Here is a 15884-nt window from a genome sequence, read left to right on the forward strand (position 1 = left end):
ATCCCTCAGATAATAACCCAAACTCAATATGCCCTGACCACAGAATCCCGACAAAGACTTAAACCAATAATCTCCCGACTGCTCAAAGCCAGCCTTTTGCAGGCTATCGTTCTCCTCATAATTCTCCTATACTGGCAGCCAAAATGGGACCCACTCCTGGCATCTAGTTTAAGATCTTTGCAAGATCAATCAGGCCATAATACCCATATACCCCGTGGTCACTAATCCCTACCCCTTCTCTCACATATTCCCCCTGACACTCTACTTCACGGTACTGGACCAAAAGATACTTTCTTTACTGTACCCCTACAGCACTCCTCACAGCCCCTATCTGCCTTCACCTGGACGGATCCAGACACAAATCAATGTCAACAATTAACTTGGACCGTTTTACCACAAGGGTTTAGAGATAGCCCTCATTTTTTTGGTCAAGCCCTCCAAAGAGACCTACAAACTTTAGACTTAGGCTCTACTACCTTACTCCAGTATGTAGATGATTTATTGTTATATAGTTCTTCTCACCATATCTGCCTAGTCCACACTGCAAAGGTATTAAATGCCATAGGCAACTGGGGCTAGAGTCTCACTCTCCAAAGCACAAACTGCTTCCACCACTGTCAATTACATGGGATTGCTTCTCACGCCCAAATCAAAATAATTCCAGCTCAGAGACTTCAAGCCTTGACACAGATCCCCAGGCCCCAAACCAAAAGGGAACTTCTTTCTCTATTAGGTCTATTAAACTTCTTCCGAATATGGGTCCCGAATTTTGCCCTCCATGCAAAACCTCTCTTGCAAGCTACTCCAAGAAACGTAGATGAACCCTTCTTGGCCCCCACCTCTCTCCACACTCCCATACAGACTCTTATCAAACATTTACTACAGATCCGTTCTCTTTACTTACCTGATTACACCAAGCCTTTTTTCCTTTTTGTATATCCTCGACAAGGACATGCGTGAGGATACTGCGCACAAATGAGGGCCTCTAGCTTACTTATCTAAACAACCTGATCTCGTCATGCTCAGATGGCCACCTTGTCTCCAGGCCTTAGCTGCAACCACCCTCTTAATCCCTGAAGCCCAAAAACTAACCTGAAATGCTCCTCTAAATGTATGTTCACCTCACTCCATCTAAGATTTACTCTCATCGGGCTTTCCTTTCTCTGCTCCCTGCTTAACTACAGATCCTCCACAGACACCTCTTTGACCCATCCCTTTCTTTTATGCCTTATAAACCTCTTAATCCTGCTAGCTAGCTTACTCCCTACACCAGATCCAGAACACCTATCTCATGACTGTGTTCAGGCTTTAGATATGACACTTAATTCATTTGAACATATAACCGATCAGCCCCTTACTGACCCCACAGTCCCTTCCTGGTTCATAGATGATAGTGCTCAGAAACAAGCCCCATTTGGGGCTGGATACACTATAGTCCAGGGACAGCCTGAAAAAGTTATCCCTCCTCGCATCATCACGTCAGCCACACTCCCAGCTCACACATCCTCACAACAGGCTGAAATGATAGCTCTTACACAAGCTTTGACCCTAGCCAAAGACCAAAAGATAAACATTTACACTGACTCCATATATATCTATAACATATTACATTCTAACATTATAATCTGGAGGGAGAGGGGATTCCTGACTCAGAAGGGCACACCTATTCTCAGTGCTTCTTTTATTTCTGAACTCCTCCATGTGTCTCAGCTCCCAAAACAAGCTGCTGTAATATATTGCTGGGGACATCAGTAACATAATCCTATCTCCTTTTATAACAATATAGCAGACCACCAAACAAAGCGGCAGGCTGCCTCTGTTAGTCCTGTCTTTACTATGCCCCATATTGACGAGCCTAACATCCACACATTACTTTCATATTTGCCTTCCCTTTTCCACCCCTCTGCAAAACTACTTAAGGTTTTCCTTCAGAACTATATTGAACTAAGGACGATATGACTTATTTAAATAATCTGACCCAAACTTGTACCATTTGTCAGCAGACAAATCCTAATTGTAACATTTGCCTCCCTCCTTTCCCCACCCACCAAATTGCAGACATCTTTCACACAAGACTGTCAGGTAGATTTCACCCACATGCCACCCGTAAAAAAGGTTAAATTTCTCCTAGTCTTTGTATATACATTTTCTGGATGGATCGAAGCTTTCCTGACTACTAACAAACCAGTCCCTACTATGGCTCAGCTTATTCTTATTGAAATCCTCCCTAGGTCTGGAATGCCTTCCTCCCTCCAGTCTGACAACAGGCCCGAGTTCACATCTCAAATCACCCAAAATATTGCACGAGCCCTTCAAGTTCCTTGGAGGTTTTGAGAGAGTAACAGGCAGGAAGGCCAGGGGTCTCCAAACGGAGAAAATAGCCTGCAAGTGTCAGACATTTTTATCTCTCTTAAGCGGCAGGAGGAAACAAACTAGGGATATTTTTTTCTTCTCTATACAAATTTAAAAGGAGGTTTCTCTTAAAATACTGTGTTGCCATAATGACACCTGGTTTCACCTGAAGTTATCTATTCTCAAACCTAAAGATAACCAAAGCCTTTTTCTTATGGAAATGTTTGTCTTAAGCTATGCTAATATACTATGCATTTACCCCAAACTCTGTCTTCAAGTCGGTTCCCTCTTGGCTCAGAACTTATTTGACAAACCAGTATGTTATACTGAGATATTGTTCCCCTAATCTATGTAAATGAAACTATGTGGTCTGCCCTTCTTCAAGATTCAAATTAATCATTTTATGGCCCAGGATAAACCATTTGATGCCAAGATTATCCCAAAATACATCTTATGGATGAGGGACCACGTGCCATTCTGAGTTTTAAGACATTCTTTCTTTCATTAACAGACTGCTAGTGACTATATAACATCCAGCTGAAGACTAGCAGGGGGGCACTCTTTCTGCCCTCTTCTGATGCCTATGTCAGAAGCTTTCTCTATCTCCTTTATACTTTAAAAAAACTTTATTACCCAAAAGCTCTGAGTGATCAAGCCTCATCTCTGGCCCCGGATTGAATTCTTCTCCTCCGGGGGCCAAGAATCCCGGTGTCTTTGCGTGAATTCAACAACAACCTTTCAGTTTCACATTCCTTATCATCCCTGGTCTTCCCATAAGGTTGAGAGAGCCAACCGAGTCCTAAAAAAACTCAGACCAAATTAACAATCGAACTTCATCAAGATTGGACTAAACTCCTCCCTTTAGCCCTCTTAAAGGTCTGGGTCTTACCAAAAAAACCCTTAAGTATCAGTCCATTCAAGGCCATGTATGGGAAGCCCATAATACCTTTGGGTCTTTCCCCTTCCCAGGACAGTCCCAAACTGTCTTCTCACCTTCCTTTTCCTTACTTGCCCAGATACGAGATGCCCTTTGGCAACATATGGATGACTTACTCCCTCGACCACACCCCAATCTTCCATACCCATCCCTTCAAATAGGAGATAATAAAAGTTTGTATGACAACTGAGTCCCACTCAGATCTAACCCCAAAATGGCAATGTCCCTACACGGTAATTCTGCTGACCCCTACCACTACAAAATTAAAAGAAATTACCCCTTGGGTCACATCACCCAGTTAAAAAAGGTTATGCAGCCCAGTGATGAAAATGCTTGCCAGACTAATACTTATCAAGTTTCTCACACAGGCCCTACAACTCTAAAGTTCTCATAGCTTCCACCGGCCTCAACTGGCGATGGATGAGCCTGTAGGTTTCACGGCTTCAATTATTCCTGGAACAACTTCTGGCAGATATGTGGGTCTCGAGTCCTCAAGGATTCACGTTCAAACTTGCTGAAGATTACATCTCCACCCTATGGCTACAGGGAAACTTTTATAAATTTTGCCCCTTTGAAATCCAATTCTTTTCCATAGTAATCTATCTTATGCTCACTTCCCCAAATGTTGTTTAACATCTTCTTCTTATCCTCCCTTCTTCCTGTGACCCAGAAACTCCTTCAAAATCCTAATCTCAACTATCTATTCCAGACCCTTAATTTAACCCATACACTTCTCAATGCTTCTAACACACAACTGGCTAAAGACTGCTAGATATGTCTATGCATAACTCCTCTGTGAGATTCAGCCCTCCCCACATCCATCCTCAACTGGACCACAGGTAACATGTCCCTACACCACTACACCACCGTAGAGAGCCTTTATTCGTCTCATATCTTACATAGCTTCACACAAGTGACCAAATCCGAAATTCAGACACACTCTTAGAATTTTTACTCACTGAACTTTCCTCCTTCAATGAAAAACCTTCATTCGGAGGCCCTATTGCCTAGAGAGTAACACTGTTACAATCAACTCCTTTTTGCATATCTAGAAATTCCATAAACAGTTCATATGACCAACCCATGGGCACAAATCCCTAACTCCATGTGCAACCATACCTCCACCTTACTGTTTGCCACTGGAAAGGCTATATATAATGTTTCTGGTCCTACAGGACACTCTTTAACCTTTACAGGGTGGTTTCCCTCAGCATATTCCTCCACTTCTCCCACTGTTGGGGCCGCCTTAGCAGGGTCTCTGAGCATCCTTGAACGAATGATCAAAACCCCACCCCCCAACTCCTCTTCGCCATCAACTTCAGCTGTTGTATTATGACACCTGGCCTATTTTTCCTGTGTGGGACATCTACACACCTGTCTACCTACTAACTGGACCGGGACCTGCACCCTGGTATATTCCAATCCAAACCTTTTAATAGCCCCCAATGATCAGCCTTTGCCTATTCCTCTCATCCACAAGTGAATAAAACGAGCCATTCATTTCACTGCCCTCTTAGTAGGGCTAGGAATAGCGGCTGGAATTTAAAAAGGAACCGCTGGCTTAACCACCTCCATCCAAAACTACCAGACACTCTCTAAGGACCTATCAGACAGCCTCCAGGAAATAGCTCAAGGCCTAATAACTATACAAAATCAACTCGATTCCTTGGCAGCCATAGTATTACAAAAACAGAAGGAGATTAGATCACCACAGAGAAGGGTGGTCTGTGCCTTTTTCTAGACAAATCCTGCTGTTTCTATGCCAACCAGTCCTTTATTGCCCAAGGAGCTACAAAAAACCTGCCAGATCGAGCCTCACGAACCCGCCAAAGATTAAGCAACTCCTGGCAGTCATGGTTAATAGTTTGGAACTGGATGTTTTGGGTTTTATGCCTTCTCGGACCATTCATTTTTATCATCCTCCTACTCACCTTTGGGCCCTGTTTAATCTTTTCCAGGGATTCCTCCAAGACCGAATCCAAGCCATTTTCTGAGACCAAGTCAAGACTGTTCTTTTGCTTGAGACCCTGAGGGCTAGAATAGAAAAGCAACACTACAGGCCTTAGACTTCCTTCCTCCCAGACCACAATCCCCTGAACCTCATTTATCAGCAGGAAGAAGCCCTGAACATTAGCAACATCCACCTCTCTTTCTCTTTCTATATATATTCCTTAGGGTCTGGGATGAAGGAAAGTTTCACACCTCAAAATGGCCTGGAGTTAAAAGCCCCCTCCAGGTCCTCCCACCATTCTGTGAAAACAAAGAACTCTCTCACCCCAAGGAAAAAAACAGACAATAAGGTTGATTACGCCCAGCTCCCAGCCCGTCCCAGCCTCTGGCCAATCTCCAGAATTCCTTGCCCCAGCCATTTAAGGGATAACTACTCCGAACAACCTTGGAGTAGAAGAGGGCCCCTTATGACAGTAGCTTTCCACATATATGCCTATATACATACTTACTCTTTTCTTGGGTTAGTGTTGCTGCTGCTGCTGCTAAGCCGCTTCAGTCATGTCCAACTCTGTGTGACCCCATAGACGGCAGCCCACCAGGCTCCCCCGTCCCTGGGATTCTCCAGGCAAGAACACTGGAGTGGGTTGCCATTTCCTTCTCCAATGCATGAAAGGAAAAGTGAAAGTGAAGTCGCTCAGTCGTGCCTGACTCTTAGCGACCCCATGGACTGCAGCCTACCAGGCTCCTCCGTCCATGGGACTTTCCAGGTGAGAGTACTGGATGGGTTAGCGCAGCAGCTCACTATTCTGACTGCTGCCCCTTCTCGCCTCATTAAAGGTTATCTGTTCCTCTAAAGTGCTGGTCTCCTTCTTTTTCAAAACCTCTCCTTCTCTAACTGTCTTACCGTACAACCAGACCACCTGACCTGCCTGTTGAGAAATCTGTATGCAGGTCAAGAAGCAACAGGTAGAACTGGACATAGAACAGACTAGTTCCAAATAGGAAAAGGAGTACATCAGGGCTGTATATTGTCACCCTGCTTATTTAACTTATATACAGAGTACATCATGAGAAACACTGGGCTGGATGAAGCACATGCTGCAATCAAGACTGCCAGGAGAAATATCAATAATCTCAGATATGTAGATGACACCACCCTTATGGTAGAAAGAGAACTAAAGTCTCTTGATGAACGTGAAAGAGGAGAGTGAAAAGGGTGGCTTAAACCTCAACATTCAGGAAACTAAGATCATGGCATCCTCTCCCATCACTCAGTGCCAGATAGATGTGGAAACAGTGGCAGACTTTATTTTTGGGGCTCCAATATCACTGCAGATGCTGACTGCAGCCATGAAATTAAAAGATGCTTACTCCTTGGAAGGAAAGTTATGACCAACCTAGAGAGCATGTTAAAAAGCAGAGACATTATTTTGCCAACAAAGGTCCATCTAGTCAAAGCTATGGTTTTTCCCGTAGTCATGTATGGATGTGAGAGTTGGACTATAAAGAAAGCTAAGCGGGGAAAAAGTGATGCTTTTGAACTGTGATGTTGGAAAAGACTCTTGTGAGTCCCTTGGACTCACAATACTCTGAGCCACTTGATGTGAAGAACTGACTCATTTGAAAAGACCCTGATGCTGGGAAAGACTGAAGGCAGGAGGAGAAGGGGAGGACAGAGAATGAAATGGTTGGATGGCATCAACGACTCAATGCACGTGAGTTTAAGTAAACTCCGGGAGTTGGTGATGGGCAGGGAGGCCTGGCGTGCTGCAGTCCATGGGGTCGCAAAGAGTTGGACACGACGAGCGACTGAACTGAAGTGAACTGAAAAAGGACCGAAATCCAAACTATAACATTCGCATTCCTCCTGGGCACAGAACCCCTTCTCTCCGAGTGCAGGTGGAGAGAACGAACAGCAACTGTATACGAGCATTCGGGCCTGCGCTTGACGACATCTGCGAGCGTGAGAGACCGTGAAGAGGAGTAACCGCCACGGCGCGACTCCTCGCCGCGACCAGGAGGACGGTGAGGGCTTACCGCTCCGGGTTCCTCCGGTTTCCGGCCGGGTTAACTGGACGGAAATAGTTTCAGAAATGCAACACAGCCCCCGCCCCCACCCCCCCATTCTCTTCTAACAGCAAGAATAACCGCTCTTCCTCCGCTCCCTCAAGTCCCGCCCTTTCACCCGCCCGGCTCCGGAGAAGAACCCACAACCCCCAGAAAGCCGCCGAGCGCGACGCCGTATCGGGCGGTGGAAGTAGACGTGCCGGAAAGTCGTGTGCCGGAAGGTCGTAAAGCGCGCGCGTCTTCCGGTTAACGACAGCCGTGCCGAGCGTCCCCTCCGGCAGCCGCCCCCGCCGGACTCTTGGTAGTTCTGTTTTCTCCCCGCTTCCCGGCCACGGTTTTCTGTGGTCGCCCTCTTCACCCCTGCATCATGTTCAAGAAATTTGATGAAAAAGAAAACGTGTCGAACTGTATCCAGTTGAAAACTTCCGTTATTAAGGGCATTAAGAACCAGTTGATGGAGCAGTTTCCCGGCATCGAACCGTGGCTGAACCAAATCATGCCAAAGAAGGATCCGGTCAAAATAGTGCGATGCCACGAGCACATAGAAATCCTCACGGTGAACGGGGAGCTGCTGTTCTTCAGGCAAAGGGAAGGGCCTTTCTACCCAACGCTGAGGTTGCTGCACAAGTATCCGTTCATCCTGCCCCGCCAGCAGGTGGACAAGGGAGCCATCAAGTTCGTGCTCAGCGGAGCCAACATCATGTGCCCAGGCCTGACCTCGCCGGGGGCCCGCCTCTTCCCCGCCGCAGTGGACACGGTGGTGGCGATCATGGCGGAGGGAAAGCAGCACGCTCTGTGCGTGGGCGTCATGAAGATGTCCGCGGACGAGATCGAGAAAGTCAACAAAGGAATCGGCATCGAGAACATCCATTACCTCAATGACGGGCTGTGGCACATGAAGACGTACAAGTGAGCCTGGGAGGACGCGCGCCTGGTGCCCCGCGGACCTCGTGCCCAGCCTGTGTCCGAGTGACGCCAGGGAGGCCGCTCCTCAGTGCTTAAGACATTCAGAGGACACTAGAAAAGGAGAAAGGCCAAGTAAAAGTTTTGGAACGAACCTCTCTGTCTGTGTGTGTGTGTCATTTGTCTGTGTGCCTGTGAGTGTGTTTGTGTCCACGGCGGAGGTCAGTTTAGATTTCCTGTCTTGTTGGTCTAAGGAGGTATTCGTTGGAACAGGCTCATTATCTCCCTCAGAAATGTAGATTTCAAAGTCAAGAGCGTGCCCCTGATAGACCCTAGTGACTGAAAAAGTAGGGGGAGAAAATGGCGAGGGGCTTCCCTGATGGTCCAGGGATTAAGACTGCCGCTTCCATTGCAGGGGCCTCAGATTCCATTCCTGGTCGGGGAAGCTAAGAACATTCTCTGAGGCCAAAAAAACTGAGTAGAGAGAGGCCCGAAACAACTCTATTCATACGACTGCTTTAAGGAGTGAATACTAGAAACAAAATCCGGTACAAAGAAAACTTCAGACTTTGTTGGTTGTCCACCCAACAAACATTATTCCCGCTTTTTCTTTCTTGGTGGTGGAAATGTGGGTCCATCCCTTGTCTACAGGAGTCTGGAAAATGGTCATTAGTCCAGGCTTATCATGGTGGGTGGTCTATTTCCCTATGAGATGGACTCATTTGTGGGTTGGCATGGGGCCTACGGCTAAGCAGGATCTTATGTTTAGGAAAAAGAGGGTCCTTCCTCCTGGTTTTGAGTCATTTATAGCTGGGTGTGTGACCTGCGATAGGAAGGGCTACTGAAAAAAAAATGCTTGGGGAGAAACTCTCCCTACCTTGTATGGCGAATGATTTTGTTCTTGCTAAACACACACACACACCTTGATAATAGTCTGAAGGTGGTTATGTTGAAAATAGAAAATAATAGTGCCCTTATTGATATATGAACTGATGATTAATCAACTATTCAGACTTCTTATGTTGAGACTTCTTAAGGGATGTGACTAAATTCTGTGAAATGAAAAAAATTTTCTTGTAGATTGCTTCATTTTTACTTAAGTTTTCTGAAATTTAAATTTATAAAGAGTTCAGTTTTTATAGGGAGGCATCATAGACCCCCAACTGAAAAATATTTTAAGTGGGGATAAAATAGGTCAGCTGAAAAATTCATTGGTGTCCTTAATATGAGCAGTTTCAGTGAAATGCACATGAATGCTAGATAAACTGCAGTAGATTTAGGGGTGAAAGGGGGAAGAGTAGGTTAAGATGTCGGAATCCACACTTAATGTTATTTCTTAGAGAATTTGGGGAATTTAAAGGTGGGTGAAAGAAGGTTGTAGTCAAGATACTCTGTTTTGGAGCTTATTTGCTGTTGTTATCTTAATTGTGTTTTTTTCTTTTTTCTTTCTTGTGGCATGTTTGTTAGTGGGCTGAGTATATTTGTATGCTGAGGGGAGAGATTGACTAAAAGAGGAATGCTTGGTGGGGATGTAGTCAGTGGAATAGGAGAGCAGGAAGGAGTGGCCCCAGAAGCAGGGGTGGAGGATGGCCTCTGTCCTCAGAGATCTGCACATTCGGGTTGTCTCCTTTCACCACAGGCTTGTCACAGAACAGCTCTTAAACACTCCTCTTCAAAACACTGTTTTTCTCCTCAAAAGAATAGGGCTTTTGCCCCTATTAATGCTCCACCCCTGTCAGCAACATTAACTCTGGTCACTGGTGGATCACTGTGGAGGGTCTCATGATGATCCTCTGGAGCACTCACACCTCCGATGAACACATATGGAGACAGTCAAGCCAGCAGCCTCACAGTTTTTTTTAACGTACTCTGACGATCTCCACCAAACGCTGAACACGGACTTTCTGGATCTGGTCTAAGCTGCCTTCTTTCAGGTCTCTTTAATTCTTTTTCTTCCGTCCCCCCCGGCTCATCTGATCCTATTGGATGCTATTGATATCCTTTTTGAACAACTCAGGATGGAAAGCCTGTATACACATTGGAAATCAGATGGAGGTCAAGAATTCTATGAACTTCATGAAATTTCAGAAAAAATTGGTGTGTGTGTGTGTGTGTGTGTGTGTGTATAGATAACTGTGCTTGGGAAATTACTGTCTACATTGATCATGTGTTTAAGGTGATCTGTGAGCCTAAAGGGTATTGTGAGTGATTAGAAGAGGTTACTCTCTACTTTCTTTCTGCTACTGGCAGGGCCTCGTTCAATGATAGGAATGCTGGATAATGATATACAAATTATAGTCACATCTTAACACCAGAATCTACCCACCACAGTGCTCTGTAACCCAGAATAGTTCAACAAACATTACTGGGTATTACTTTAGGTTCAGACACTGGGCTAGGAGTAAGGGACTGAAATAGAAATATAATATTACTTTAACTGTTTTCTAGAAGCTTGGCCTTGTTAGGGAGGCAGACTTAGATAATTTCAACTTTCCTATGTTTGTATATGTATTTAACCTTCCCTGGTGGCTCAGAGGTAAAGAATCTGCCTGCAATGTAGGAGACACAGGTTCAATCCCTGGGTTAGGAAGATTCCCTGGAGAAGGAAATGGCAACCCACCTCAGTATTCTTGCCTGAGAAATCCCATGGACAGAGGAGCCTGGCAGGCTAACAGTCCACAGGGTCTGAAGAGTCAGGCATGACTTAAGAGACTAAACCATCGCCACCATCTAAACTAATATGGTAAATACCTGAATTACCTATGATGAAACAGCATGAGTGAATGAGGGAAAAGTGTCTCTCCCTAGAGAAAGAAGGTTCCTGAATGAGAGGATATGTGTGATGAGGGATAGAGAAAATGCTTACGACTGTCTTCATAGTAAGTATGGTAGAAAGTTACAGTAAAAGCTATAGTGTGGGCAATGCAGTTGAGTCACAGAAGCACAAGCAGTCTGGCTTCTGTAGGCCATGATTTTCACCTTAGGAAAATGTGAGTGGAGATGATGCTGGAGGCTTTTGGTAGAGATCCATTTTTAATGTGCTGCGAAGAATTTATATACTCAGCAATTTGAATGAGCCTTTAAAAGACTGCTAAGAAAGAGTGCAGAGAAGGCAATGGCACCCCATTCCAGTACTCTTGCCTGGAAAATCCCATGGATGGAGGAGCCTGGTAGGCTGCAGTCCGTGTGATCGCTAAGAGTTGGACATGACTGAGCGACTTCACTTTCACTTTTCATTTTCATGCACTGGAGAAGGAAATGGCAACCCACTCCAGTGTTCTTGCCTGGAGAATCCCAGGGACGGCGGAGCCTAGTGGGCTGCCATCTATGGGGTCGCACGGAGTGGGACACGACTGAAGTGACTTAGCAGCAGCAGCAGCAAGAAAGAGTGAGACATGAACAATATTACATTTTGGGTAGATGATAAAGGTGAAAATAGTTCCAGGGGGCTGAGACTAGAAAAAGTAATATTGCAGTGCGGCAGATACTAAAGGCAAAAAATGATTTGCCACTGGTGAAAAGGATTTGAGCTATTCTTAAAATATTTGCAGAGGAAATTTCCCTAGGACATTAAAGGAACTGCCAGTCACTTGAGAAGAAATGGATAATAGCGTTGTATCTATTAAAGTACATAATTGTTTGCGGTTAAGTTTTTCAAACAGGATCTTCACTGGTGGTCCAGTCATTAAGACTCTAGGCTTCCTCTGCAGAGGGCACTGGTTCCATCCCTGGTGGGGAGCGAAGATCCCACATGCCCCACAGTGTGGCAAAAAAAAAAAAAAATTCTTCCAGATCGAGGAAGTTTCAGTAGTGAGTTCTACCAAACATTTCAGGAAGAAATAATAAAAAATTTACATAATTTCTTCTACAATAAGGAGGTTTGGGAGACAACTTCCAACTCATTTTATGAGGCCAGCAGTACTGAAAAATCCAAAGACACCAAACCTCCCCTTGAAACTATGGACCAACATCCTTCTCTCAGTTCACTTCAGTTCAGTCACTCAGTCGTGTCTGACTCTTTGGGACCCCATGAACCGCAGCACACCAGGCCTCCCTGTCCGTCACCATCTCCCAGAGTCCACCCAAACCCATGTCCATCAAGTCGGTGATGCCATCCAACCATCTCATCCTCTGTCATCCCCTTCTCCTCCTGCCCTCAATCTTTCCCAGCATCAGGGTCTTTTCCAATGAGTCAGCTCTTCGCATCAGGTGGCCAAAGGATTGGAGTTTCAGCTTCAACATCAGTATTTCCAATGAACACCCAGGACTGATCCCCTTTAGGATGGACTGGTTAGATCTCCTTGCAGTCCAAGGGACTCCAAGAAGTCCAAGAGTCTTCTCCAACACCACAGTTCAAAGGCATCAATTCTTCAGCTCTCAGCTTTCTTTATAGTCCAACTCACATGACCACTGGAAAAACCATAGCCTTGACAACATCCTTCTGTATATAAATGCAAATACTGTTTACAAAATGAGCAAACTGCCCAGAAATATGTAAAAACTGCAAAACGTGGCGTTTATTCAGGAAATGGAAGGCTGGTTAAATATTTAAAATCAGTGTAATGTATCATAATAATAGATTAAAGAAGAAAACAAGGTCTTTCCACAGATGCAGGAAAAACAAATTGACATAGTTCACTATTAATTCATTCACTAAAAGAGATCTTCCTTAACCTGATGAAGTGGATCTATAAAATACCTGTAGCTCAAATGTATTTATTGGTGAAAGACTGAATGCTCTTTTCCTAAAATCAGGAACAGGACAGAAATCTGTATCAGTCATCTTAGATATGAAATAAAGGAAGACAAAGAAATAAAAGGCTTATATCCTGTGTATATATATATCTATTCACAGACAATTGAGTAGAAAATCCAAAGGAATGAAGAAAATAAGCTACTAGAACAGATTTGTAAGGTTAGCAAATTAGTATTTTAAAATCAATTTCATGTCTACAGGCTAGCAACGAACAATTGTTGAAGTTTAAAAATAAGCCGTTTTCACTAGAACTAAATAATTCGAGATCCTTAAGTATCAGTCTAACAGTATGTGCTTGATCTGTATGCCCAGGCCACAAAACACGAATGAAACACTGAAACGGCGCTTTCATAAACACAGTGGTTTGATCTGTTCAGGAACAGTAAGGCTGAATATGGTGATAACTCAATTTTCCCCAAGTTAATAAAGAGATTTAATACAATTTGAGTTAAAATCACACGGGTTTTTCATAAGAACTGGCAAACTATTTCTAAAATTTTAACGGCAATTCAAAAGGACAGGACTGTTAGCCCAAACCATTTTGAAAAAGGAGAACAAAGTTGGAGAACTCACATGTCCAGATGTTAAGGATTCCTATGAATCTGCTGTAGATGGTGCGGTCTTAGCAAAAGGATAGGCTCATGAGTCGAGGGATCTGAGAAGCCTCCAGAAATGCACCCGCTAAATATTGTTAGTTGATTTTCTACAAAGTTTCAGGGGTAATAACATTGAGGAAGAATAGTCTTCTCAACAAATACTACTAGGGACATCCATATGCAAAAATATTGAACTTTGGTCCTTACTTTGCAATGTATACAAAAGTTAACTCAAAATGCATCGTAGACCTAAATGTTAAAGTGTATCAAATTTCTGGAAATAAACATAGGAGAAAAGCTTTGTGACCTTGTGAAAGTTTCTCAGTCGTGTCCAACCCTTTGCATGGGCTATAATCCTGCCAGGCTCCTCTGTCCATGGAATATTCCAGTCAAGAATACTGGAGTGGGTAGCCATTCCCTTGGTCAAGGGATCTTCCTGACTCAGGGATTGAACCCAGGTCTCCTGGGTTGCAGGAGTTTCTTTGCAGAAAACTGCCAGGAAATCGCAGGCAGTTTCTTTACTGTCTGAGCCACCAGGGAAGCCCTTGTGACCTCAAATTTAGCAAAGATTTCCTAGATATAAAACCAAAAATCCTTCACCTAAATGAAGAAATAGAATTAACCAAAATTAAAAACTGAGTTTGTAAAGACACTGTTAAGACAAGGAAAAGGCAAACTATATTCTACTTACGTGTTTTTTTATCAATGCATATATTTAATAAGCTGTGAGCATTCAGAATTCAATGATGAAAACACAGAAGCAATAAAAAACCAGGCAAAAAGGTTTGAACAGACACTTCACCAAATTAGATATATGAATAGCAAATAAGCACGTGAAAGGATGCTCACCATCTTTAATCATTCAGTTCAGTTCAATTCAGTCACTCAGTCCTGTCCAACTCTTTGCGACCCCATGAATTGCAGCACGCCAGGCCTCCCTGTCCATTACCAACTCCCGGAGTTCACTCAAACTCACGTCCATTGAGTCGGTGATGCCATCCAGCCATCTCATCCTCTGTCGTCCCCTTCTCCTTCTGCCCCCAATCCCTCCCAGCATCAGGGTCTTTTCCAGTGAATCAACTCTTCGCATGAGGTGGCCAAAGTACTGGAGTTTCAGCTTCAGCATCATTCCTTCCAAAGAACACCCGGGGCTGATCTCCTTTAGAATGGATTTGTTGGATCTCCTTGCAGTCCAAGGGACTCTCAAGAGTCTTCTCCAACACCACAGTTCAAAAGCATCAATTCTTCAGCTCTCAGCTTTCTTCACAATCCAACTCTCACATCCACACATGACCACAGGAAAAACCATAGCCTTGACTAGATGGACCTTTGTTGGCAAAGTATTGTCTTTGCTTTTCAATATGCTATCTAGGTTGGTCATAACTTTCCTTCCAAGGAATAAGTGTCTTTTAATTTGATGGCTGCAGTCACCATCTTCAGTGATTTTGGAGCCCCCAAAAAATAAAGTCTGCCACTGTTTCCACTGTTTCCCCATCTATTTGCCATGAAGTGATGGGACCAGATGCCATGATCTTAGTTTTCTGAATGTTGAGCTTTAAGCCAACTTTTTCACTCTCCACTTTCACTTTCATCAAGAGGCTTTTTAGTTCCTCTTCACTTTCTGCCATTAGGGTGGTGTCATCTGCATATCTGAGGTTATTGATATTTCTCCCAACAATCTTGATTCCAGCTTGTGCTTCTAACAAGCCCAGCGTTTCTCATGATGTATTCTGCATATAAGTTAAATAAGCAGGGTGACAGCCTTGACGTACTCCTTTTCCTATTTGGAACCAGTCTGTTGTTCCATGTCCAGTTCTAACTGTTGCCTCCTGACCTGCATACAGGTTTCTCAAGAGGCAGGTCAGGTGGTCTGGTATTCCCATCTCTTTCAGAATTCTCCACAGTTTATTGTGATCCACACAGTCAGAGGCTTTGGCGTAGTCAATAAAGCAGAAATAGATGTTTTTCTGGAACTCTCTTGCTGCTTTTTAATCATTAGAGAAATTCAAATTAAACCACAGTGAGGTCCACTACATTTGAACAACAATAACAGAAAAGGCTGGCTGTGTAAATGTTGACAGAAATACTTAGCAAACAAAACTCATCCATTGCTGCTGGGAACACAAGTGGTGCAGCCAGCTGTGGAAAGATACGTTAACACTGTCTGTAGTTGTAATCCCCCCCAAACTTGAAACACATAAAGGAACCTTCTTACCATCGTCATACACTTACCCATTCTCAATATTCATTTGACTAGAAAAATTTTTTAACAACAAACATATTTCAAATAATGATCAATACAGATTTTGAATATTACATTTCA

The 15884-nt window shown here is 43.9% G+C and overlaps 2 protein-coding genes across 2 annotated transcripts in view; one reads left to right on the top strand and one right to left on the bottom strand.

Annotated features, from left to right (window-relative positions):
* AKR1E2 (aldo-keto reductase family 1, member E2) overlaps nucleotides 1-7675 on the bottom strand; it is a 27088-nt gene extending 19413 nt beyond the window's left edge. Inside the window, exons 1-5 of the mRNA XM_010836617.1 lie at nucleotides 7665-7675; nucleotides 7388-7545; nucleotides 7120-7194; nucleotides 5749-5779; nucleotides 5221-5323 (exon numbers count right to left, since the gene is read on the bottom strand). Coding sequence (XP_010834919.1) covers nucleotides 5221-5323; nucleotides 5749-5779; nucleotides 7120-7194; nucleotides 7388-7545; nucleotides 7665-7675 — 378 coding nt within the window. The remainder of the gene's footprint in view (nucleotides 1-5220; nucleotides 5324-5748; nucleotides 5780-7119; nucleotides 7195-7387; nucleotides 7546-7664) is intronic.
* Nucleotides 7550-8363, top strand: LOC104986001 (malignant T-cell-amplified sequence 1). Its single transcript, XM_010836401.1, has one exon. The coding sequence runs from the start codon at nucleotides 7674-7676 to the stop codon at nucleotides 8217-8219; it is 546 nt and encodes a 181-aa protein (XP_010834703.1). The 5' UTR covers nucleotides 7550-7673; the 3' UTR covers nucleotides 8220-8363.
* The last annotated feature ends 7521 nt before the right edge of the window (nucleotides 8364-15884 follow it).

This window comes from Bison bison, unplaced genomic scaffold, assembly GCF_000754665.1.
Source record: "Bison bison bison isolate TAMUID 2011002044 unplaced genomic scaffold, Bison_UMD1.0 scf7180017864063, whole genome shotgun sequence".
Taxonomy (NCBI): Eukaryota; Metazoa; Chordata; class Mammalia; order Artiodactyla; family Bovidae; genus Bison; species Bison bison.

Coding starts and splice junctions, on each gene's coding strand:
- LOC104986001 (XM_010836401.1), top strand. CDS start 7,674: ATGTTCAAGAAATTTGATGAAAAAGAAAACGTGTCGAACTGTATCCAG.